Source organism: Polypterus senegalus, chromosome 15, assembly GCF_016835505.1.
Source record: "Polypterus senegalus isolate Bchr_013 chromosome 15, ASM1683550v1, whole genome shotgun sequence".
Lineage (NCBI taxonomy): Eukaryota > Metazoa > Chordata > Cladistia > Polypteriformes > Polypteridae > Polypterus > Polypterus senegalus.
In genome coordinates, this window is record NC_053168.1 from 88,586,370 (window position 1) to 88,614,089 (window position 27,720).

General features: G+C 38.6%; 1 protein-coding gene across 2 annotated transcripts in view; it reads right to left on the minus strand.

The window, feature by feature from the left end:
- necab1 (N-terminal EF-hand calcium binding protein 1) overlaps positions 1-27,720 on the minus strand; it is a 524,092-nt gene that overhangs the window by 469,315 nt on the left and 27,057 nt on the right. For both annotated transcript variants that reach the window (XM_039737164.1, XM_039737163.1), the window contains exon 2: positions 13,015-13,039. In XM_039737164.1, coding sequence (XP_039593098.1) covers positions 13,015-13,039 — 25 coding nt within the window. The remainder of the gene's footprint in view (positions 1-13,014; positions 13,040-27,720) is intronic.

Here is a 27,720-nt window from a genome sequence, read left to right on the forward strand (position 1 = left end):
CGGTCTGCTTATGATTCCAAGGATTAATAAAATAACAGTGGGAGGTCGAGCTTTTAGTTACAGGGCCCCTAAACTGTGGAATGGTCTACCTGCTTCTATAAGAGATGCCCCTTCAGTCTCAGCCTTTAAATCCTGGCTGAAGACTCACTACTTCAGTTTAGCATATCCTGATTAGAGCTGCTGATTTACTGTACATACTGCATCTCTGTTGTTAGTCATTAGCACTTAAACATAAGTAACATGACAGTTATAATTGAATACTAACCCTCACCTATTCTGTTTCTCTTCTCGGTACTCAAATGTGGCACTTGGTGCCACGGCCCACCTGCCAAGTTGTTTGCCTGCCAATGGTAAAGTCATCCCTGATGGAGGATCGCAGGAATCATGGGAAAGAGGGGTCCTTTCATCGGATTGGCTGACCCAGCACTGTTTTTAGCCATGGAATGGCCAAATGGGGGAGGCAGCTTGATGGATGAGGTCTCCAGGACTCTAAAAATATCCAAATCTTATTATATGATATCACCAACTGTTAAATTCTGCTCCGTACTAAAATTTTTATTATTATGCTGTATTAAGGATTTGTTCTGTTCTGTGTATTGTATTGTGTTGACCCCCTTCTTTTGACACCCACTGCACGCCCAACCTACCTGGAAAGGGGTCTCTCTTTGAACTGCCTTTCCCAAGGTTTCTTCCATTTTCCCTACAAGGTTTTTTGGGAGTTTTTCTTTGTCTTCTTTGAGAGTCAAGGCTGGGGGGCTGTCAAGAGGCAGGGCCTGTTAAAGCCCATTGCGACACTTCCTGTGTGATTTTGGGCTATACAAAAAAAAACTGTATTGTATTGTATATACAATATACACATACAAGAAGATATGCAGCATTTATTATGATAAATTTATGAACCAAACTGTAAATAGAAATTACTGGTGTATGTTTGTATGGACGGGGAGGAATAAGAAAAGCACATTTGTGGAATGGCTGATTTTTATGATACTCCTTCTTGACTTTCAGGGCAACTTGTGTTACAGATGTTGTCACGCACGTGCGAGTAGGAGGATGTTGTATGGACCAAGTGAAGGTAATTCCATGCCAGGCCAGAGTGTGGCAGTGTGCACTAAACCCTCTCCTGTTATCTCAACAGACCAGCCATGGGAAAACCTATCTGATCCATCATTGATGACGTCACTTCCAGTTCTGGTGCCTAAGGCGACATCACTTCCGGTTTCGGCACCTGAGACGATGTCACTTCCAGTTCTTAGGCTTAGGTCACTTCCAGTTCTGGCTCCTATGATGACATCAGAAGACGGTCAATTTTGGTTCCCCTACGTCACTTCTGGTCTCCCCACTTAAAACTGCTATCTTCCCAAACCTCAAGCAGTTCATGTCTGGACTCCAACAAAAGCACTTCTGTCTTAAAAACCAAACCCATTGTAGCCAAAGATAATATATGGGTGGCTGCCCCAAACCTTTTTAAGTGTGCCGAGTCTGATCTTTTCACAATGTCCCAAAAAGAAGGCTAATTGGTGGCATTAATGATCTACCCACCTGCAACTGCATCCTACAATGTTTTACAAACTTAAGCTAAGCTAGTGCCATATACCAGGATTGTATGCATCCAGTATGGGTGGACTCCACTGTGTACTCGTAAAGGTCAGTGAGAACAGATAAAGAAACTCAAGCTTCATTGGACATCTGAGGAAGTATTTTATATCTGCAATATATTTCATTATGAAGAGGGGGTTATATTTATCTTCTTAACTGAACCCTATTGTTGTAAACTTAGTTTTAGGATTCCCCATTAAGTATTTTTGCCCTTTTTGTACATTTACTGTACATAAGCACATTTAGTGGTTATGCATGCCTCTGTATTTTATAATGTTATGACATTTGCATCACTATGGTGCTATTGTGTTTGTTTTTCTTGTGGGCACCACTATTTTATTCTAGTTTTGTTAACATGGCATGTTGTTCATACTGATGATATTCTAGTCTTGTGATCAGACGTCATCACAGTATTTTGGTAAGAGGGTAATGCTGCTTGACACACATGCATAAATTCATGACTTATTTGGCTGTTTTTCATCCCTTAATACATGAAAGCCTCATCCCAAAGTTTCCTTGAGAACAGACAAGTAAACAAAGAAAAAAAAATTACAAAGACTAAGTGATGAAAAGTATTATTTACAATGTCCTTTTCTTGTCACAGATACTGTATATTCCAGAAACATGGAAGGCGTATTTTCTGAAATGAACACTTTTGCAACCTCAAAGTGTACATTGGTTAAGTTTTATGACTTTCATTCTATGTTTGGTTTAAATTTAGGAGAAATGCTTCATTTCTGATCACAATTTCTTGTGACAAATTACTGAACACATTGATTGTGAAAAAATAACTTGATAAACACTGAACTTATTTAATGAAATCAATTTGATTTGTCAATGTAGCAAAACCCATGCCCAGTCAGATTTAGTCAGCATAAAGCAAAAGATACTTATGTTTAGGTTGGCACTTTTGATTTACCATTACAGACAGGAACATTTCTGGTCTATATTTAAAAAAATAAAGCACTTATGCATCTCTATCAAACAGGAAAGATAAATCAGTTGATGGTGTAAATGAAGGTGGAAAAGGACTGCATTCATGTGCTTGACCTCTGTTTCATTATTTTCATCTGCTTAGTAATTCATTTTACAGCCTTATTCATCACATCAAAACAATTGCTGAAGTTGTATTTGTTTTTCCAATAGCTAAATGTAACATCTACATAACTATTGATAGCTGTTATCTTCAAGGAAATCTGAAATGATCTGTTACCCTTTGAAATATGCTTAAGCTCTGAAGTATTTCACCGAGCTTGTGAAATTTTTATTTATATCTATTCAGATACAACAGTGTTTACTTAACTGCTAGCTCTGTCATCTATAAACTCAAATAAAGCCTTTGGTTGTTTTAATCTCATCACTTATTAATGAATGTTTGCATACTGATATTCATTAGTCATGGCTTAGTACATCTGTTTGTTGTCTAAGCACCCACTTGGTCTGTAATATTCTTAAAATAAAACATATCTCACAAACAACTGAACTGTAAGAATATAATTTTTTTAAAATTAATTATTGAATTTAGCTTTATGTTCATAGTTTTGATTCAATTATTTTGTAAATGAGAGCATAAAACTCTTTAAGCCCAAAATCTCAGAGACAAAAGAAATGTACAATTAAATAAGACTACAATGAATTGACCAAACAAAATATTGACACACATCCAAATGCTTCACATTTCTGACCCACAACTCAAAGGATCTGACTTTATTTCCTGCCAAAATCTGTTTGCACTTTCCAAGTGTCCTAGTAGATGTTCTCTTGAGACAGTCCTTCCACCCATAACCCAAAGATGTGAAAGATAGGTTAACTAATGTACAACCCCAATTCCAAAAAGTTGGGACACTATGTAAAATGTAAATAAAAACAGAATGCAATGATTTGCAAATGTCATAAACAGATGTTTTATTCATAAAAGAACACAGAAAGCATATCAAATGTTTAAACTAAGAAAATTTACCATTTTAAGAAATGAATAAGGTCATTTTGAATATGACAGCAGCAACACGTTTCAAAAAAATTTGGACAGGCACATGTTTACCACTGTGTAGCATCCCCTCTTGTTTTAAGAATAGTCTGTAAACCTCTGGGAACTGAGGAGACCAGTTGCTGGACTTTTGGGAAAGGAATATTGTCCCATTCTAGTTTGAAAGAGGATTCTAGCTGCTCAACAGTCCTGTTTCTTCTTTGTCATATTTTTCATTTGATGTTTTCAATAGTCGAAAGATATGGACTGCAGGACGGCCAGTTGACATTGGACTTTTATACTACAAAGCCATGCTGTTCTAATAGATGCAATATGCGGTTTAACATTGTCATGCTGAAACATGCAAGGCCTTCCCTGAAAAAGACGCCGCCTGGATGGGAGTATATGTTGCTCTAAAACCTGAAGGCTATATAACTTTCAGCCTAGATGGTGCCCTTCCAGATATGCAAGCTGCCCATTCCATAGGCACTAATGCACCTCCATACCATCAGAGATGCATGCTTTTGAAATGAGCACTGATAACATGATGGATGGATGCAGCATCCATGTTTTCCAAAAAGAATGTCAAATTTCGACTCATCTGACCATAGAACCACTTTAAATGAGCTTTGGCATTTTTGGATCATATTCACATATGGCTTATACTTTGAATGATAGAGGTTTAACCTGCATTTATTGATGGCACTGTAAATTGTGTCCACAGACAACAATTTCTGGAAGTGTTCCTGAGCCCATGCTGTGGTTTCCATGACAGAATCAGGCCTGTTTTAAATGCAGTGCAGCTTGAGGGCCTGAAGATCATAGGCATCCAGTATTGATGTTCAGTCTTGTCCTGTGCACACAGAGATTTCTACAGATTCTCTATTCTTTTGATAATATTATATACTGCAAATGATGAGATATTCAAAGTCTTTGCAATTTTACATTAAGGAACATTATTCTGAAATTGTTCCACAATTTTTAGACGCAGTTTTTTGTAGATTAATGAACCTCTGCCTATCTTTACTTCTGACAGACTCTGCCTGTTTAAGATGCTCTCTTTATACCCAATCATGTTGCCAATTAACCAAATTAGTTGCAAAACGTTCCTCCATTTGTTTCTTTTTAGTATCACTTACTTTTATGGCCTTTTGTAGCCCCGTCCCAACTTTTTTCAGACATGTTGCTGCCATTAAATTCAAAATGAGCTAATATTTTTATATTGCCCATCTGCCCGTGTCGCTCAAACACAGGAACATATGTTGGTGTAAAAGTATAACAAAAGTGCACTTTTTCCATCGCCTTTTCCTGTAAGAAGCAATGTACACACTTCTCTCTATGCTGTGGTTTCTATTACACACCTGAAAGAAAGATACAATATATGTGAAAATATCATCGCACTAATGCAATATTATTTGAAAACGAACAGCGTCAGATCGGGTGTGAATTTATGCAGGAACTGGAAATTCTCTGTTGCGGGACCTTCCCACAGGGAAGAAAGTACAGTGTCAGGTGCTCATTCACTGTAATAGGAACCATAGCACAGAGAGGTGTGTGCACTGCAACAAGTACACGTGTCGTAAATGTAGGAAGGACGGTCCTTGGGTGTGTGGGAACTGTTAATATTTGAATGTGATTATTTTATATAGCACGGAATGAAAATCAGCACTTCTTAGCATTGCACCATGCAAGCTGTTGTATCAATCGCCTACTGTAACTTGCTTTCTTTTTTCTTCGGTTATACAGGTAGTCTTGAATAAAAGTGCACTTGTTTTGGTTGCGAAATGAAGTGTCTGCGTGCACTTTTCGTGGCATTACACGTGTATTTTTTGAGCATGCCCGTTTGAGCAGTATAAAAAGTATTGAAAAGTATAACAAAACAACGGGCAGATGGGGAGTGTCTGATGATTGCATATAGCGCCGAAGTTACTGCTCTTTACCATTCGCTCCTCTACATGCCCTGGAGTACAAAAGAAACAGAATACAGACGCGCTATAGCTCTGCGTTGTACCACGATGCATACTAACGCACCCCCCCCAAAGTTTTCTGACACACAAACGTTGGCGAAGCTGCCTTCTTCGTATCTCACCGTCACTTGATTTTCTTTTTATTCAGTTTAATTGAGTGTTCCTGCCAGTCCCCGCATGTTGCTGTATGCTGTTTCTTTTGTACTCCAGGACATGCAGAGGAAAGAATGGTAAAGAGCAGTAACTTCGGCGCTATATGCAATCATCAGACACTCCCCATCTGCCCATTGTTTTGTTATACTTTTACACCAACTTATGTTCCTGTGTTTGAGCATACTCAAACGGGCATGCTCAAAAAATACACATATAATGCCACGAAAAGTGCACGCAGACACTTCATTTCGCAAACAACACAAGTGCACTTTTATTCAGTTCCCACACACCCAAGGACCGTCCTTCCTACATTTACGACACGTGTACTTGTTGCAGTGTACACACCTCTCTGTGCTATGGTTCCTATTACACTGAATGAGCACCTGACACTGTACTTTCTTCCCTGTGGGAAGGTCCCACATCAGAGAATTTCCAGTTACTGCATAAATTCACAACCGATCTGACGCTGTTTGTTTTCAAATAATATTGCATTAGTGCGATGATATTTTCACATATATTGTCTCTTTCTTTCAGGTGTGTAATAGAAACCACAGCATAGAGAGAAGTGTGTACATTGCTTCTTACAGGAAAAGGCGATGGAAAAAGTGCACTTGAATAAAAGTGCACTTTTGTTATACTTTTACACCAATATATGTTCCTGTGTTTGAACGACACGGGCAGATGGGGAGTGTCTGATTATTGCATATAGCGCCGGAGTTACTGCTCTTTACCATTCTTTCCTCTGCATGTCCTGGAGTACAAAAGAAACAGCATACAGCAACATGCCGGGACTGGCAGGAACACTCAATAAAACTGAATAAAAAGAAAATCAAGTGACGGTGAGATACGAAGAAGGCAGCTTCGCCAGCGTTAGTGTGTCAGAACCCGGTTGGGGGGGGTTCTGGGGGGGCATTAGTATGCATCGTGGTACACTGCAGAGCTATAGCGCGTCTTTAGTGAAAACAGCTGAGTCAGATGGGGTTGTATGGATTGATTCTGAACGCGACTGAGAGAATGAAAAGTGAATTAAAAAAAAAAGCTAACCTTTACAAGGATCATAAATTGCACCGGCTGTTACAAACTGAAATCAATTGTATGCTTTTATTCTAAAATAGTAAGATTAAAAGCAGTTTACTTCTCAAAACAGAGTGGTGCAGGATCGAACTTGATTCCAAGGCGAGAACTGATTCTATTGCACTACGGAAGCAGTTATAATAAACTGCTGTCAATGTCGCATGTTAAGACGGCTTTTTGTTTCTGCAGTTATATTTTTGAATAAAAGCGCAATTGTGTTATATTTGAACCTTTTGTGAAAATGTTTCTTTGTTATTTGGACTTCAGGCTTCATACATTATATAGTTTATGCCTACATTTTGTCATCTACTACTAGAATATAAAAAACGTTTCTGTTTTAACAATGTGTTGACACAGATTACTGTAGAAACGGAACAGACATGAAATGCGTGTGTTCCAAACAACGATCTATTATTTCCACTCTAAAACTCCACATCACTCCCAGATACTCAATCAAGGCATGAGCTGAGAGAAGTTCGTGCACGTTCTAAATTGGTGGGGGGATGGAATAGCCGGCTGCTCCTAGCTTCTCTTTATCAGCACATTTAGAGGACAAAGGACGCTGGCAGAGAGGTGTGAAGGGATTTAAGAAGCAATTTAAGGTGGGACGGAATTACAAGTTTTTTCGTAGGCTCTGGTAATTCTAGTGTTAAATGGCCTAAACAACGTTCGGAACATGCCGCAGCGGGAAACTGTTTAAGGGGGGACCTTTTCAACGCTGCACCACTAAACATGCATGCAACGGAGTACATGCGTTAGTGGAGGGTATTGAACGGTGAAAATGAGCAGAGAACATTCCAAAACTGAAGCTGCAGCAGACGGTAAAGTTGAACATGATGACATAGAAGAACATTTGCCTGGAGACACTTTGATTTTAAAAGGTCAGATGTGGACCATTATTGTTCAAATGTGTGAATACTGTTTCTATACTACTGAATAATACTGCAAGCCAAATTATACTTGTTTTATTTTTTCCAATACTGTGTAGTGTACCTGGGTACTGTGTAATAAATAGTGTGACGACATGTTGAATTTATTCTTGACATTTCCACTTTAATTTCGACGCTTATCACGAGAACAAAGTCGACATGTTGACTTTATTCTCGACATTTCTACTTTATTCTCGCTGTTTATGTTGAGATTAAAGTCGACATGTCGACTTTATTCTAGTAATTAGAGTAGAACTTCGTAAACTAAACTTCATCTTAAAATGAATATTTAATTTACTAGATTTTCTCAAACCCCGTCATAAGTTATGTAGCACATTAAATGCTTTGTTTTAAGAGTTCCCCGAGCCATGTTAATCACTACGTGCTTCTTAAACTGACTTTCTCTTGCACTAAGAGGAGACGCAGGCAGCGATCACCACACAGAATACACTAATTTCATGATATTTCTGCTCCCTGAACATTTAGAATGCTAAGATAAATACTTGATATGTGGAGGCAGCTAAGATGGGGGTCGCCTAAAAGGAGTTTATGGCTGCTGAGTCTCCGCTGGCTCCTTGAGGGATAGGTGAGCTGGGGAGACAGAAGGAGGTGGGCTGAGATTGTGTGAAGAGCGAGATTGCACCTCTATTTTAGCGATTTATTTATTATGGATTTTATCCCCAGTTTTCACTGGTTTTATGGATTTATTTGTGTAGTTTTTTTTTTTTGTTGAGAACACTGCACTGTGGACACTTTTGGTTTTACTTTTGACTTTTTAACAAATGCACTTGAACACTTTCCATTATCCCCTGGCTTCAATGAGATTTGTCCTCATTTGTCAGATCATCTTGGTCATAACTATTGATGGTGTTGGCTCAACAGACTCCCATGTGGGAACAGGGAGTCTGAAGGGGGCCGGCATCGTCCCACTCTCGTCCTGCGAGACGAGAATTTGTGCCAAGAGATTTAACCATGCCCGGGGCCAGAAATAAAAGCCAAAGAGTAGAACAGCTGCTGTACAGGCCTTTAAATGTTTGAAACGCCATGTGAGATGCAGATCATCCGGCACGGCAGCAGCTGCAAGCCAGCAGCTGATCGAGCAAAAGAAGATAAAAAAAACTGTTTCCCATTGTATCACCATTTAAGAGGGGGTTTCAGAGGAGCGACTGTGTCTCCTTGGGGTGCATTCAGCCCCCCTCTTCACAATGCAAGCAGCAGAGACACACAATGGCTGGCGAGCGGAGCGAGCAGGGGGGGAACCCCTAGTATATATGTAAATCAATTTGTATTAAAGCCTTAAGCAAAGAGATAACTTTAGACCACCTTCAATGGGAACTTCAGTCAACCCTCTGAATCACTGGGTTAATGGTACTGTATTCCTGGGGCGTTTATTAGCTTCATAAATAGACGAGTCTCCAGTTCAGTTTACCTGCTGTAAATGGACAGAAGATTATTAGCCATCACCCAGTATGTACTAGTCACACTCACAAAAGCATGACTTGTTCCAAGAATTACTAGGTAGGAACCAGGCACCTCTGTCTTTTGGCAACAAAGATTTTTGGCCTCTTACAATCCCTATATATCCATTTTCTCTTTAACAGCAGTGGTCAGCCACTCCTGCATGTTTCCATCTTGTGCATTATTCTCTGTTTATTGTGGAACACAGCCCTGTAAATTTTACTTCTTTGTACCATGAAGAAGACGGTCTAACACCCTCTAGTGTTTTCTGTACTCCCACAATACGAGTGTGTGTCTTTCTCATTTAATTTAACTCCTCTGCACTTTGTCACTTTCCAAAATAAAAGATGGGCACTATATCATGCTGGTGTCTAGTAAAAATTAGAGTTTCTTGATATGACTGGAAAGAACCATGATCTTCTTTTGCTTCTAAAGCCATTCCTTTGTTGGGTTTAGGTGTGGCCACCATAGGGCGCGTCTGCTGCCCAAACCTGACACAGACAGACACAGGACACAAGTTCAACACACACGCTTTTATTTATCTTTGTGGGAAATGTTTTCCCACATTTCCTACCTTCACAGCCCAGTTCCAAAGCACAGTACACACCACAAAACACATTTTTCTATTTACTTCTCTTTCCTTCTCTGTCGGCCTCCAAGCTTCTTCCTTTATCACGCAACTCTGGTTCTCTGAATGGGGTGAGGCGGCTTCTTTTATGCAGCTCCTGGGAGTCCTCCAAGTGGCTCATCACCATTACCTGGACTCACTCCCAGGTGTGGTGGAAGTCCAATGTAGGGTTCTGCAGCTCCCCTGGCGGCCCCCACGGAACTCAACAGGACTGTACCAAACTCCAGCTCCCAGTGTGCCCTGCAGGAATCCGTGGTGCCACATCCAGCCAAGAGGGCTGCCCTCTAGCGTCCCGGGGAAGGTAGCGCCTTGTGGATGTTCTCTCCCCTGGTCCTTCCATCCAGCTGATGTCCTAGCCCGCTAAAGACCATGGGTGCCAGTCACAGTGCTCATCCCTCAGCTGAACGTTGTGGGGTGAAACTTCCTTTCCTGCGAGGGTTGTTGTGTAGGATGGGGAGACAACTTTGCCAGGTCCACAACTCCCCCCTAAATGAAAGGACAAAAAGGGGGCAGGGGGGTGCCAATGCCATCCCCAGGTGTCCATCGGCCTTCTACTAGGACAGTGTCTCCACCCTTGAGCCCACACGGGGACACTCATTGCACTGTCACTCCACTACTTGTATCCACACCCTTTCAGTGAAAAATGCTTGCTCTTTATAACACTACAGTTCAGACATGCAGAGGATGCACAGAAAGGTGATAATATGCCTGGAGCAGCTACTTTATGCCATAAATGCAGCAGCGGCCTCTTGGTAGGATGCCTGGTCAGCTTTATCTTTGTCCAGCAAATGCTGCAGAGTTAGGCTCTAGTTTCTGGAGCCATTACTTTGACAAAGAGGATTCAGATTCTGAATGGATGGGTGGATGATTTGCCATTACGATAAACTAATTTATCAATGGTTATTTTTGCACCCAGATATGCCTCTTATTCTACAAAATGATCATTAATGCTCATCTACTCAAAAAGATTTGATTGTACCTCTCTTGAACTGACTCCTTTCTCCCTCTCTTTCTCTCTTGTTTGTCTGCTACCTCATGCTGCTGCAGCATGGAAAATACACCACAAGTCCCAGCTTCTTCCTGCCCTATAATCCTGTTTGCATTGACTCACCAATCAGGAAAAACTGCAAAATCCTCTGGGTAAACTGCATAAAACTCTGGGTAATATTAAATCAGTAGGCTTACTTGTTACACACAGTTCACCTACAAGTTCACACACAAAGACCATTCTTTTTAAATACTAAAACCTAAAACCAAAACATATTTCTGGGTTCCTTTGGCATGCACAGTGTTTCATATTTTGTGTTTTGTTTTAAAAATGTATCACAATGCTGCCAACACCACATCCCTCCAAAACCTAATCACATACTGTATGTATTGTTAGTGATGTGAATTTTCACAGAATGAGTAGAGTAAGGAATTAAAACTACCAAAGTCATGAAAACATCTGCTGTTTTATCTAGGTAAAAGCCAAAAAAGCCTAAGGCAAGGTTATATTAAGGGAGAAGACAATGGTTCAGGATAAAAATGCTCAGTGTTTCAAATATTAAGAAAGGACAAAATACTGAAGCAGAGTTATATTCTCTAAGTTGGATTAACATATTGACCGTCACTTGAGTATTCTTTGCTTTCAAATGTATGCAGAGGCAACAGTTATGTGCTGCAATATCTAATTTCTCTTGATTTGTTATCCTTTTCTAACCTTCACAATCCCCACATTCAATTATGTGTGCTATAATAGGCCATCTGTAAATTGTAGAACATAAAACAAGACAATGAAGGAGAGATATGTCTACACCACTCACATGCTAAAACAAGGAAAGCAGACTTGTTCAACTGATAAACTGAGCCACCTTCAGATATAAAAGAAAACCACTGGAAGTTATAATTACACAGGTGTCATTGAGGTAAACTCTAAATGACACAACATACAACATACAAAGTGTGGTCTTGAAAGCTACTTAGAATATTTGTAGAGTATTATGATCATATGCTAATTATCTGCATTTGGTGAAAGAAAAATGATGTTCTCCTGGAATAGTTCCATGCAGACCACAGCCAGTTTTCACAAAGCCAGTAGCTTAGTTTCAGGCATAATGTACACAACTGAGACTAATGAGATTCCTCTTGACTACAGCTAATTAATTAAGATGAAATTTAGGGTTTGTCTTACCCATTTTCAGTTTAATCATTCTAACATACCTCACTATGCCATGGCTGAAAATATAACCATTTTCTCTTGTATTACACACTCCAACCTTATTTCTTTACAACCTTTTTTATTTGCTCCATGTTATGTGACTTTTAAACTATGATATTACAAAACAAAAAGCATCAGACCAGTTCACAATGGCATATGTTTAATTGTAATTAATTAGAATTTGAATCTATTCTCTCTAATCAACACTTGACAATACATGTTTTTACCACAGTTGACAGATACAAAAAGCACTTTATTGAATTCATGTTTATAGTGCATTCCTTTTTCCATTACAGTGTCTATCTCTATTAGTTATTTGCCTTTTAACCTTGTGTGTGATATGTGTCATGCAAGCATATTAAGTTAATTAGTTTAAATATAAAACTGTTTAATATAAGATTGAGTGCTGAAATTAAACATGATGTAATAACAACTGTGGTTACTGTCTCTTCAATGGTTAAAACTCATCATAACAGTTCTACATTCAATAAGTAACATGATTTGATAATTATACATATACAGGTAGATGATTTTTTGCTCGGCTCTACGCCTGCTACATCTTCTATGCCTACTGAGTTAGCTGCAAAGTCAGCAGCTGGATAAAAACTATTCTTTGATGTTTTGCTTCTTCTAGAACATCTCCTAGAGGCAGGGCACTGAACAGGTAGGTCTCCCTGACAGCCACTTCTGCAGTCTGTCTGCCTGTAAACTCAGGTCTGCAAGCGTGTTGTTGATAGGTCCACTTATCCACTGACTCCTATCTCATCTGGGTAGAGACACACCATTACAGGCCCAGGAACTGAAGCAAAAAAGATTCCCACCTCCTCTAATTTTACCCCTATGCACCCTGTTACATGATATATTTAAATCTTTAGTTACCTAGCTGTACTTTTCCTTTACAATAAAATGATTGCAATGAGAAATAAAACACATTAAAAGTAAATCAATGAACTTATTGATTTTATATAGCGAAAAATAACAACTGATTAGTCACCACTTTACAGAAATTATGATACTAAGACAAAAACAAACAGACTCACCATTTTTATCTGCTCTTCTCAAAATCTGAAGGGAATAAATAAGAAATGACAGTTAAATATATTACAAATGCAGGGACATTATCATATTGGCTTTAAGATGCTTTTGTAAATCAAAATCAAAACAGCTTGGTTACGTTTAAATAAATTATTAAATGTCTAGTTTACAATTCAGGCAATTGCATCTAAGGTTAAAAGGAATTTATGCTTAGACTTGAGAGTAGCAGGCATTTACAATAAAATCAGATACAACCATGCCAGACAGTTATGACTTCCTTGTATAAACACTGTCTAAATCAACTATGCTGATACATAAAGAAACATTAATACTTCCCAATGCAATGAGATAAAACTATTCTTCAACTACTTAATCTGGTGTTTGCTGCATTCTCCCACCATATCAACTCAGGGCTCTAATATCACATTATGTAAATCTAAAAAATAAAGGGAAGCCACACAGGAACAGTAGCACTGCTTTGATGCTGGGTGCTGGCAGTCTGCAAAACCAAGCCGAAAACTTGTGTATGCAATGGTTTGAGCTGGGATGAGAATGTATGAGGCTTTACACCAAGTTTAGTTTTTATACATTGCGATGTGAGCATGGAAACGGAAGTACGTAACACTTATACATGATGCCCCTGGAAAAAAGTGATCACAAATGTGCTGACCAAAAAGTTTACACTACAAGTTAAGACTACAAGTTTATGTGTCAACTGAAACAACAAATTATCAGATTGTATGGTTTGGTTTGAAACCAACACTCACGTAGTACTCTGCTTCCTTATAATATGGGCATATTAACATGATAAATGAATTAATGCATAGCCTGTTCTTTTACTCTATCTAAAAGATAGATGGATAGAGGAGGAAAGTGCTGAACTACACTATCTACAGTACCTGACAGTGATGTATGTGTCTGGGATTTCAAATATTTTGTTAAAGTCTACATAACAAAGAGTATAAAAGGGGACAAGACAAAACATCTCTGTTTTATGAATTAGATAGTTTCATTCTTAGATATTACATCACATCACTAACCCAATACTAAATAGATGGTGCAGGTAGAATTCTTCCAGTAAAACAAAATAAGGATGAAAGCTATAAATTTAATAAAGCCTATGTCAAAAAGAATACTGAACAAACAAGTACTTTACAGCAAAACTGGAAATAGCTTACAAGTGGGGGAGGATCCACTTAAATACATTTGGCAACTAGGAAGAAATTGAGATCCATTAGTCAGAAAGGAATCCAAAACATGCTGCCATTAGAGACTAGTGCCTGTTGGTAACTTTTACAGCTTGTGTCTAATATTAGGATTATTTTACAGTTCAAAGAAAGGAATATTATATAGCCTTAAACTGCATTTGTCCATACCAAGTGCAAACTGATGAGGTGTGAATCCTTTGTAAAATAGTTTTCTTGTCACAGTCTGAGAATGTAATTGTGAGTCTCAGTGATGGGGAGATGTTATATAAGTATTCAAGCTAAAATAAAAATAAGTGTTTTTAGCTGAACCATCTTTGTAATAAAGAGCATACATTTTGAAACTATGATATTTTTATGATAAAAAATATTGGGTAGCACTGCTGCCTCACAGTTCCAAAGTCCCAGGTTTAAGATTCCACCCTGGGGATTGCCTGTGCCATATTTATACATTATACCCATATGACACCTTAAAAAAACATGTGTTGGGTTAACTCCAAACTGGCAGAATATGAGTTTGTATGCACTATGATAGACTGTCCCCAATCCAGGACTGATGCATCTGGAATAGATTGTTTCTTCCTAAAACCCACAGTTTTAGAAGTAGATTAGAAAATGGATGAATGGTTAAAGAATTCTAGATTTGTAAGTAATGAGCAAAACCTTGATGAAGGAATACTTCACACTAAAGTGATATTTTTCATTGGTCACCTAATACATGTAGTTTGTACTTAAGGTCAAGAAAAAATTTTAATCTTATGTTTTCACACAGAACAGATACCGTATAACAAAGTTTCTAATATAATATATGGTGATCATCACTCTCAAACGACTTCAAAATATCCATGAAAAAAATCTCACATTACTCTTGTCACATAATCCGCATTTAAAATCATCGAGTTGTAAGCTCAAAATCTTCCACACATGTATTTATAATAAAATATTGTTTAATAAACCACTTCGAGAGAATGCTTTTATGAATGAAAATGGAGCTCAAAAATTTGAATTAAAGACCCGCCACCCCACCTCATTCATTGGTCAGGAGTCTACCCACCAGTGACAGCTTATTCATTGATTTACATTGTACATCATATGATAAAAAAATGTTCATAGGGAGTCGACTAAAGATTAAATGTTTAAGAAAAGTGATGGAATATGCCTCATACTTGTGCATAGGTGAGATACATTAATTACCAAGCAGAAGGTTAATTTGCCCATGCAGTTTCACAGACTGTTGAGGTACACCAGCTGTAGATATAAATATAAATGTGTTTGGGACATTGTGAATATATACTCTGACATACAGTACAGTATGCATTGTGTGACACAAGTAATGTGATTTTTTAATTTCATGAACATTTATATATTTTTTGCTTGTTGTCCGGTGTTGATCACCATATATACCAATTCCAAAAGAAAATGCATTAAAATATGAGATTGATTGACCATTTTTCTCTGCCATCACTGTAAACTATATGTTTACTGTAACAACATATAAAACATCAGTTTCTGGATGTATTAGCCCTTAAGCTGTACTTTTTAATTTTTGCAATGTAATGTAGCAAAGAGTCCAGGTTAGAGATATACTAAACTTATATTGTTATTTTGTTCTGTACTACACTGACAAAGGCAAAGTGGCAAAGTGGCTTCATAGCAATAATAGAAGATAGTTTTGTCTTGTATCGTAACCACTGAGAAAAACTGAACTCTTATTCTTTGAATGAACTAATGCTTCAGGGTTAAAATGCCGTATTTTAAGGTATGACCTTTATTCTGAACATGGACAGTTGTAGTAGGGCAAAGAAGTAATATTCATTTGTATTATCAAATACCAATTCTCCATTTTGGGAAAATAGTACCCATCAAACTGAAAGGCAACATAAATTTAAAAAATGTAAAACCTAACTAGATCACAGGAAATAGAAGAATGCATTATATTTCCTACGTAGATGAAGAATACTTTTGCATTAGTGTACTCTGAGAAAGATTCAATTGTGAAAGTTTGGAAAAAAAATTTAAAAAGAATGCAGCTAAGCATTTTTGCCATGTATTTATTTTATAGCACCTATAATTTAAGAAAATTTTACTCACTGATGCAGTGGAATGGATGCAGCAAAATATTTTGTGAGCTTTTTTAATGGTAATTTAAGTCCATTTTGTTTAATAGCTATTGAATCATCTATAGCGTTCTTTTCCATATTAAAATTACAGATTCACCTTTTATGTACTAGACATACTGACTTAATTTGCCTTTTCTTCATTTCCTTCATGATTTAATAATATTTGATCAGTCATTTTGTGAGCAAAAGGTCAAACTCAATCTGGAGTGCAAACATTTTTTATAGATTGAAGATGGGTAAGTGCAAATATTACTTAATAACTGTGAAGATGGAATCCATAACATCCAATTATTTTATTGTGACCTGTTTCCTCATATACACACACACTAAGATATTATTTGACCTCTCAGGTACTGAGATGTGCATGAAATATACAGTATGTGGTAAAATTGGTCTCCGTTGATAGTAATCATTGCTGAGAAGTACATTAATGAGTAAAAATAATGATAACTGCACAAAAGAGAACAATAGTTCTCTATGGTCGATTGTCAATCCTTTCTAAGTCACATTAAGTTGCTTTGCAAAAACACTTTATACATGCTTTCTGTATCTGGTTTTGAGCTTTCTGTTTTTGAATAAGCACATCTAAGATTTAGTATGTTTCAATGTTCCAGATCAATGACTCAAACTGATTAAGAAATAGTTACCAGTTCTTCTACCAGGGTAATAGATAAGCTTTCACTTTAGTTAGAATAACAGAAAATTTTGCATGGCAATGGGCAAGTGAATTAACAGGCCTTGAGTTATTAGGAAAAGAAAAACGTAAAAAGAAAAGCATGTTAATTACCAGAATTAAATGCAAAAAAGAAAGGCTCAGAATTAAAAACATTATAGTGTTTCCCCAGAAATTATTTCCAGCCGGGTGGGGCGGGACGGGAAAATTTGGTGGTGGGGAAAATTAAATGTGCACTACAGGTTAAATTCCATTACAACGAACTCCCAGGGACCTAAAAAATATTTTGTTGTAACGAAAATTTAGATGTAATGAGATTCTGTATTTGTTACTATAGTGCTTTCTTTAACTTGCGCCCCAGTGTTTGCAATCAGTTCAATAGCTTCTTTCGCGCTAATTTTAATCTCCTCCTGCCTACAAGTTATGCTGACGAGAATTTTTCTCAGCATTTCCTTGCCATAATACACTTTCAGGGTGCGAATGATGCCCAAATCCAATGGCTGAAGCACTGCTGTGCAATTGGGTGGGAGTAATTCAACGCGAACATTATCTAAATGTGGAAGCATGTTGTAGGCAACACAGTTATCAATCAGGAGCCGAATGATTCTTTTCTTCTTCATATTGTGAAGAATATGATGCTGGGGCAGGGCAACAACAGGCTCACAGCGCTGCAGTGAAGCGACACAGAAGCAAATCATAAAAGATCGGGGTCGTGCTATAAGTCTTTGTCTTGCACCCCAAAACATGAGGCTTAGTCTCAGTACAGTACTCAGTAGCAAAATCAACTTTATTCAGCTTAAAACAGGAAAGGCACACATATTTATTGTAGCATGATCTGCCACTCTGCTATACACAGACACAGCAGTCAGGCAGTGTCATGACCAGATCAGTGATCAAGTAATCCTGTTACCTGCATTTACAATGTTCCTTGCATCACCCATCTATATCTTTTCTGTTTGCTTTGGTAGTGAGATGCAGCATAGCTGAGAGACACAGCATAGCTTTGAGCCTGCTGTTACCCCGGCAACAGATAAACAGTCTTCCATAGATGTGGAGATCGGACTTCTGGACGCTCTTCGGCGTGCTGTCTAGTTGGGGGGGGGGGTCCCAAGAGACTTTACAAACCTCACATTTTCTTGAATGAGTGCCGCATTAATAGGAATGTTTCTTGAACAAGCATCACTTAACCACATAAAAACTTCTTTTATTTAGTCATGTTTACAGAAGAAAACATAAAATTTGCCTTCTCAGTTGCATCTAATAACAGATAGAATTAAATAAAACAGACAATTAGAAAGAAGAAAGGTTAAGGTAAAGCAGTTAGATAATACATACTGTATTAACATAAAAAAAAGGTTACAGAATATATATCAAAACCTTAATCATTATCTCCGATATTTCTTATTGAAAAGTCGTATGGCACTGGGAAGAAAGGAGTTCCTGGAGCAATTTGTGTGGGTTTTCAAAGCCACTATCCTTCCTGATTTACTGAACTTTAATTCTACATGTAATGGATGTCTGTCATCAGTTGAGATGATTTCAAGTTACTTTAACATTGCCCTCTGACACACACTAGTCAAATCATCTACATCAGGCCTAAGCTTTAGCTGCATACTTTGTAATCTGCTGAAGCTTTTTTGTGTTTTGGTTTGTCAGACTATTAAACCAGGCAATGAAACTGAAAGTGATCACAGACTGGATCATACTGTGATAAAAGGACAACATAAGGTATTTGTCTACTTTAAATAGTTTGAGTTTATGGAGGAGAAATAAGCGCTGGTTGCATTTAGAGAATATTTTTTTTGTATTTGTATTCCAGTTAAGATTGTTATCTAGGTAAGTTCCTAAGTATTTATCAGTCACTATTCCTACCTCCTCTCCCAGAACTACAATAGGTGAACATACAAATTTCTGAATCTTAAAATCAAAGGCTGCTACAGGAAGGGACTCTCTCAATCATTGGCATTGGTTTCGCTCCTTGCTGTTTTCATTATACTGCGATAGTGGTTTCCTAAGCCTTTGTTATACTGAATTCCTTTCTCACCGTTTTCCGTTCCTATTCTTACACCGCCATATGCTATGGTGGTCTTCGGCTAGTCTATATATATATAATTCACTAAGGCACACAAGACAACCATGGGGCTCGCAAGACAGAGCCACGCCCACCAACAATTCACTAAGGCAGAGACCATGAGATACGCATGACAGAGCCACACCCACCAACTCAAAGAGCCCCGCCCACCAACTCTAAGACCATGGGATACGCACAACAGAGCCCCACCCGCCAACTCTAACCCTCCTCCTGCGTCATGATTCACAGGGCCCCGCCCACCAACAATTCGAACGAGAGCGAAAGCATTTGCCAACAATGTTTTCATTAATCAAGAACAAAAGTTGGAGGTTCGAAGACAATCAGATACCGTTGTAGTTCTGACCATAAACAACGCCAACTGCCGATCCGGCGGCATTATTCCCATGACCCGCCGGGCAGCCAACCGATAAACCAAAGTCTTTGGGTTCCAGGGGGAGTATGGTTGCAAAGCTGAAACTTAAAGGAATTGACATAAGGGCACCACCAGGAGTGGAGCCTGCGGCTTAATTTGACTCAACACAGGAAACCTCACCCGGCCCGGACACGGAGAGGATTGACAGATTGATAGCTCTTTCTCAATTCTGTGGGTGGTGGTGCATGGCCGTTCTTAGTTGGTGGAGCGATTTGTCTGGTTAATTCCGATAACGAATGAGACTCTCTCCTGCTAAATAGTTACGCGACCCCCGAGCGGTCGGCGTCCAACTTCTTAAAGGGACAAGTGGCTTTTAGCCACGTGAGATTGAGGGATGTCCTTAGATGTCCAGGGCTGCACGCGCGCTACACTGAATGGATCAACGTGTGTCTACCCGGCGCCGAGAGGCATGGGTAAGCCATTGAACCCCATTCGTGATGGGGACCGGGGCTTGCAATTGTTCCCCACGAATGTAGAATTCCCAGTAGGTACAAGTCATATGCTCGTACTGATTAAGTCCCTACCCTTTGTACACACCGCCCGTCGCTACTACCGATTGGATGGTTTAGTGAGGTCCTCGGATTGGCCCTGCTGCGGTCACTCGCGGCATCTGGCAGAGTGCCGAGAAGACGATCGAACTTGACTATCTAGAGGAAGTAACAGTCGTAACAAGGTTTCCGTAGGTGAACCTGCGGAAGGATCATTACCGGTTGTGCCGACCCGTCGTTGGACGGTTAGGAGCAGAAACCTCTCGGGCCCACTTCCCGCCCCCTCTCCGGGGCTGGGCAGAAAGGGAGTCCTCCCTGGGTGTCCTTCCCCTCTCCCCCCATTCTGCCCTCCGCGCCTGACTGCCATCCAGTCACGTCCCTCACTCTGGGAGGTGGGGGCGCGGCGGCGGTCCTCCAGTTTTCAGTCACAGACAATTGTATGTTGCTCTCTCCAGAGTTCCATCTTTTCATTCACTTACAGTCGTATCCTCAAACCCATCCCATTTGGACAACTGTGTCTTTCAGGAAGTGTTTACCCATCAATACATAATTATGCAGCATATGCTACCTTAGCATATGCTAATCTTTTTTTGTACATTGTTCAATTCTCATGACAGTGGAATAGGTTATTCTTAGCCAGTAATTGCAGTGGAAAATGTGGTTAACATCTACTCATGCATGGGAAAAAAATATCATCCAATACCGTGAAACTGGTATAATTTTGAAAAATACAGTGATATAGAATTTTGGACATACCGCCCAGCACTAAGTGGCGGTATCGTGCAGATGCTCTCAGCTCATCCAGTTTATTTTCGCAAGGACTGTGCGTTGCTCATGATAATGGTTGGCAAAAGTGTTTTAAAACTTCTCTATTTCAGATGTACTCGTAGTCCACCTCTTTTTCCTCACTTTCTGAGTTTCAAAGATTTGAATTTGTCCGGTATATTAGTAATACATGGGGAGTAACTGGTAGCTGGTCTCATTGATAGCAGCGCATCCCGGCTGTAAATGAACAGCGCCTGCCACACACCTGGGATTTCCTGCGCAAGTAGTGCGTTAGTGTCCCGTTGGAATCTAAAGGCAATAGCGATCAAAAGTAAGAAACTTTCACAAATGTTATAAAGCATTTTATAGAAATAACTACTTGCAAACTAGTAAAAGAAAACCAAAGAAAACAAAAAGAAAACAATTTTACACGATTTGAGAACAAAAAGCAGGTACAAAACACGAAGAGATGCACTGAGATGTCTGCTACAGTGCAGCGACCGGAAACTTGTCAAAAAGTTGACAGCGTTGATGGCAAAATTCTGAATTCACTGGCAACGTCTTTTTTGTTTTTGCCGCAATGGAAAGCTGCAAAACTGTAAAGTTTTTTTTTTCTAATATGAACTGTTATCATTTTTTTGTGTCTAACATTTCTATAGGAGGGTGACAATGAGTTAAATTCCAATAGATGTTTTTTCAAATGTTGATGAGCAATAAGCAAAAGGTATCACTGAAAACTGCAGGAAACAAAAAACAAACAGTACGAGGAAAGTCCAAAACAAATTATAATGTTTTTATTTGGGGGATCATTGTGCACAACTGAACTGCAGCCACAGAACTAACTGCTCTGTGGTTGATTCGTTGAGGCATTTCAAGGTCTTTTGGGCACTTCGTTGTAATGAAAGTATCTGCTGAATATACTTTGTAGTAACAAGATTTCCATAGACTCGCGTCATATGGGGAAACTGTTGGGACCATAAAAATACTTCATTGTAATGAAAATTTCGTTGTAAAGATATTCATTGTAACGGAATTTTACCTGTATTTTTATTAGTTAATTATTATTATTTTCCAATGCTCAATATGACTTCCCTTTTAAGGTTTGACACTTGTGCCAGAATATTTGTATTAAATTTAAGAATTATCCAATTCAGGATCCTGCAACCCAAGCAAAAATTTTAAATAAACAATTGTTATGACATAAAGGCACAAGTATTGTCGCTGTCGGGAAGAAAAGTGAAAACAATGAAAAAAAAAGTAAGAGAAACCTAATCAAGAAAAATAAAAAAATATTCTTCAAAGCCAACTTGCATATGCAGAAGGTGTCTTCAATTAAATATTTATTCTTCTTTTCCTCCTAGGGGCCTAGTTATCTGCAGGTTTCCCATAATCAAAGTCCCCAGGATCTGGGCCCTCCAAGGAGATCACTAGCCCAATATGAGCTAGTTTGGCTAAATTTAATTTGAAAACGACTCTTTGAGCTCTGATCTCGTTGTTATTTTTAGTAAAATCTGTTTTGGACTGAAGTCTTTGTATGATTGACTTATGATCATTTTTGATGCAACTGTCCATCCTTGACTGCTACTTTCAAATTTTAAAATTGGAGGGCTACAATTTTTGGAGTAATGATCGAAAAGAATTTCAGCAGACTCACTTGAATCGTGAGTTTCTGCACTGAACACCTTTGAAAAACTGGAAGCTGGCATGTCAGGGAATCTTGCATCTAGGTGCTTGACAACTGTCTCTAGATATTTATCATATATTGCAGTTTTGAATGACATTGTATCACTCTGTGTATAAACAATGCAGAGATCTGACCATTCTTCTGGCAGACAATGATGAAGGCTTTGAAAATATCTCCCAGGAGTGTCTTTCAACTGTATGATGGACAATTTTGTGGTGAGCAAAATTGGCTCAATTTTGGTAAGACTGACATCTTGCCTTTGCCAAGCCTTAGATAATTTGGACAACAAAGGTAAAACGTGTGGAAGCATCATCAGAGAGGAAACAAAATTTGTACATTTTAATACATCTGCTTAATCCTTCGTTCAGTGGCCTCTCTTTCCAGAGCAGCTATGACACTCATCATACACTGACGTAGTGACTGTACTGTGGAGTCATGGGACAGCCATCTAGTGTCACTAGTCATTTTCAGCTTAATCATGGGAATGTTCAGAATATTTTGGATTTCCGTTAAACCAGCCATCCTAACTGAAGAATTTTGGAAGAAATACAACAGCTGCCTTAAGATGTCATTCAGTTTTTTTAAATAAGGTACAGCAACTGCTGCTTGTACACTTGCAAGGGCTAATATGTGGTTTACACAGTGGCAGTTGACCAAGGGTCCAGATGTTTTATCTTTAAGCACTTCTGCCACGCCTTTCTGTTTCCCAATTATAACAGCCGCTCCATTTGACCCTAGTCCAACCAGATTAGCAGTTTTCAAGCCTAGAGTGTCCATAGTCTCACTCAGTGTGTTGGTTACAGTCTCCGGTTTGCCATCAATCATATTGCGGGTTCATACAAAACTAATTCTGACCTCTTTAGTGACCTGGCAAACATAATTAATGTAAGTAATTAATTGTTTTAAAACTGAGATGTATGTGGTTTCATCACACAGAATACTGAAAAAACTTTCAGCATGTATATTTTTCAGTATGCTAGACTTTATTTCTAGTGCTAAGACATTCAGCAGCTCTTGCATTATTCTTTTAGAGGTGTAATGTACATTTTTACCAACTTTGAGATGTTGTAAAAAGGAAAAACCCATTTCTTTACAGTGTTCCAATAACTTTTCAAACAACGCTGTATGTGGCAACTCATTTTTTACCAACCAATACATGGATCTTAAAGCTCCCACAAAGGCATCTCTGTAAGTTATTTAACACAGATACAGTTCTTGCAATTTGACATATTCCTATTTTGCTCTAGTACATGCTTTCCTAATCTTCATGGTCCTGCAAGCTTTCTTTTCAAATTCTTGTGCATGGAACGTTTACCCAAGGTAACTCCCTCCTTGGGGGATGTTTGTTTGAATATTTCATGCACAATGAGCACCACATACCATTTCCTTTGACCATTAGCCAATCAAAATCTTTAACCCATTGTTTGCTTATGCCAGATAAGTGGTGCTTAGATTTATCAGTTGGCAGAGTGTGTGCTGAAAAGATTTCCCCTGATGGTCCAGACTCTGCAATGTCTTTGTCTGAAATTGCCACATCAGGAGTTGACACTGCACCTTCATTAGTTTGTGGGGTCTCTTTTCTGAAATAACCAAACAATGTTGTTTTCTGAACGCTTTTTTTTACTCATGTTGGTAAAATGTTTGGAAAAAATTAACAGTACCTATGAATAAGACTTTTGAGTGGGAAAGTGGGAGCCTGTTGGATATTCAATGCACACTTGCACTACAGCAAGGCAAGATATGAACAAAAAAAGGAATGGCAGATGAGTCACTTTAACAAACCCCCCGGCAATTCAGTGACAAAACTTTTGCACAGGACACAGTGTGTGCTGCAAAGGTTTCTGCACACTTTTTGCAATATGGACGCTGGTTCAAATATGAGCAAAATAAGAACGGCAGATGGGGTCACTTTAACAAAACCCTCAGTATAAGCAAATATAAAAACAGCAGAAGGAGTCACTTTAACAGGAACCACAGTGAGTGCTACAAGGATTTTTGCACACAGAACACATCTAATGCTTAAACAACTGTATATATATATATATATATATATATATATATATATATATATATATATATATATATATATATATATATATATATATATATATATATATATATATATTGGTTTGTTATGTACTGAACAAGAAGAGAGCAGCTGTATGATTGGCAGCACTACACAGCCTGCACTGACACTGGGAACAGAGATGTCACTTCCTGGCGCCCTTTTTCTGATATCTGTCAGGCTGGTTCCACAAGTCTTTTTTTTATTTTATTATTTACACTGACTCTGCATACACTGTAATCCTGAATGCTAATAGAAGGTGTAATAACTTTGTAACACCTTCTATTAACATATCACAGCATTCCTCCTTTCGCCCGCCCACCTCCACATCCTCTTTGCTTGTGAACTCCACTCCACCTCGTCCCCACTATTAGCTTGTTCAGCATCCAGTGATCTGAAACACCCCGCCCCACCTTCCCCTCGCCACTTGTGATTCTGCTTCTAAAATATTTGCCCACCCGCCCGCTCATCCCTTGCCATCTCTGCAGATCATTAAATCTGCCTGTGCCTGTAGATCTGCGGCTATCATCTTGCAATGTCATGCAAGATGACAGCTGGGTGCTCACCCAGCTAAAAGACACTAGGGAAAATGCTGCATTATTTTTAAGAAACACAACAGCACTCTGTCCTGTCCGAGTTCTCTTTTTCCTCTGTTCTCTTTTAGGCACTGTCATCTTCACTTTCTATACATCATGTTAGGCATGTCTGACTACCCTTTTCCATCTACATTGTCACAGGTTAAACGAATTAACACTAGAACTACCACAGCCTACGAGAAAACTTGAAAATCCGACCCACCTTAAATCTGTTCACACCTCTCCCTCAGCATCTTCTGTCCTGTAAATGTGCTGATTTAGACAAGCATCAAGCAGCCGGCTATTCCATTCCCCCTCCCACCTCGCAGTTCAATTTGCAAAAAAGTTTCTCAGTGCTCAGTGTTTATCTTCGAGTGAAGTGCTAGAGCTTTATTGGGTAAAAAAGTACATCGTCATTTACAATACATACATTTCATGTGTGTTCAGTGTCATCAGCAATCTCTGTAAAAACGTTAACACAGAAATGTTTTTCATATACAGTATTACTAATAATTGACAAAATGTAGACATGAAATGTATAATGTGTGAAACCTGAAATACAAATATGAAATAAACTCTTTCACAAAAGGTAGAAGTATAACAAAACAAGTGCACTTTTATTCAAGAATTCAAACAAAGAAAAAAGGAAGCAGGTTACGGTAGGCGGTTGATATGACAGCTTACGTGGTGCAATGCTAAGAACTGCTGCCTTTCAATCAAGAGGTTGTAGTTTCGATATCAGCTGCTTCCCAAATTTACCATTTTGAGTAGTGAGCTACTCTTATTGTTTATATCATACAATAAAAGCATACATTTGATTTGCGTCTGTAAACTTATAGTACTTGTCGATTTTTTTTTTCAGTTTTATTCTCTCACATTCAAGCTCCCACACACCCCCCGGATCTGACGCCGTTTTCAGATAAAGACGTGGTACAACAAAAAAACTTATTTTGTTATACCCCCTCTTTATTTGAAAACCGTGTCAGATCTTGTGCACGAACGAAACTGAGAAAACTGTGGACGTGGGTGTGAGTGTTGTGCGTGACTGAGAATGACTCTGGATGTGAATTGTTTTTATTGTTTTATTCTTGAGTGTTCCTGCTCACACTGAATTAGTATGCACCTTCTGATCCATGATGTCAAAGCCGCCCTGACAAAATAAGAGAGACTTAGATATATATGACATTTGACATAATTCATTTTATGACCTGTATTGTACATTTCGGAAAACGTTGTTGCACTAATGCAACATTATATTTATCTGCATACCTTCATGCGGTTGTAGTCATGACGTGACTGCGTTTGGTTTTTTTTTTGTTTTTTTTCAAATCTTGGCCAGTGTCCACATGTTGCTGCATGTTGGTATTTCTTTTCAACTCCAGGAGATGCAGAGGACAGAATAGTACAGACAGGTCAGTTCCACGCTATATACAATCATCAGATGTAAAAGTTAACAGCTCCCACAAACACCCAAGGACCGTCCTTCTTACATTTACGACATGTGTATAAGGTGTGAAGCCTGAAGTCCAAATATCAAAGAAACACTTTCACAAAAGGTACAAATATTACAGAACAAGCTTCTATTCAAGAATATAACTGCAGAAAAACAACCCGCGTTAGGGTGGGACATTGACACGCATTTGATATGAGCACTTTGGTGGTGCAACAGTATCAGCTGTTGACTAACAATCTAAACATCATGGGTTCGATCCCGGACGAGTCAGTTTTGAAATGTGAGCTGCACGTATTCTTACTATTTTAGAATAAAAACATACATTTGATTCCAGTCTGTAAAAGCCGGTGTAATTTATGATACTTGTAAAGGTTAGCTTTGGGGTTTTTTTTATTCAGTTTTATTCTCTCAGCCGCGTTCACTATCCCAAACCCCAAAGCCGCATTTAACACTGCTGTTTTCACATAGACGTGCTATAACAGAGGTAAACTCAAATCATGACTGGCTTTTACATACAAAGGACGGTGTATGTAAGGACGGTGCACGTGCCCAGAACATTAACATTTATATGTTACTTACATAAAAGCAAGATCAATCTGGCTCTTACATACAAAGGACGGTTTACCTCTGTTATAGTACGTCTATGTGAAAACAGCAGTGTCAAATGCGGCAGCAGGGGAGGGGGTTTGGGATCGTGAACACAGCTGAGAGAATAAAACTAAATAGAAAAAAAACCAAAGCTAACCTTAACAAGTATCATAAATTACACCGGCTGTTACAAACTGGAATCAAATGTATGTTTTTATTCTAAAATAGTAAGAATACGTGCAGCTCACTTTTCAAAAGAGACTCGTCCAGGATCAAACCTATGACGTTTAGATTACCAGTCAACAGCTGATACCATTGCACCACCAAGGCGCTCACAGCAAATGTGTGTCAATGTCACACCCTAACGCGGGTTGTTTTTCTGCAGTTATATTCTTGAATAGAAGCTTGTTCTGTAATATTTGTACCTTTTGTGAAAGTGTTTCTTTGATATTTGGAATTCAGGCTTCACACATTATACACTTCATGTCTACATTTTGTCAATTATTACTAAAACATGAAAAACGTTTCTGTTTTAACGATGTGTTTACATAGATTGCTGCAGACACGGAACACACATTAAATGCAAGTGTT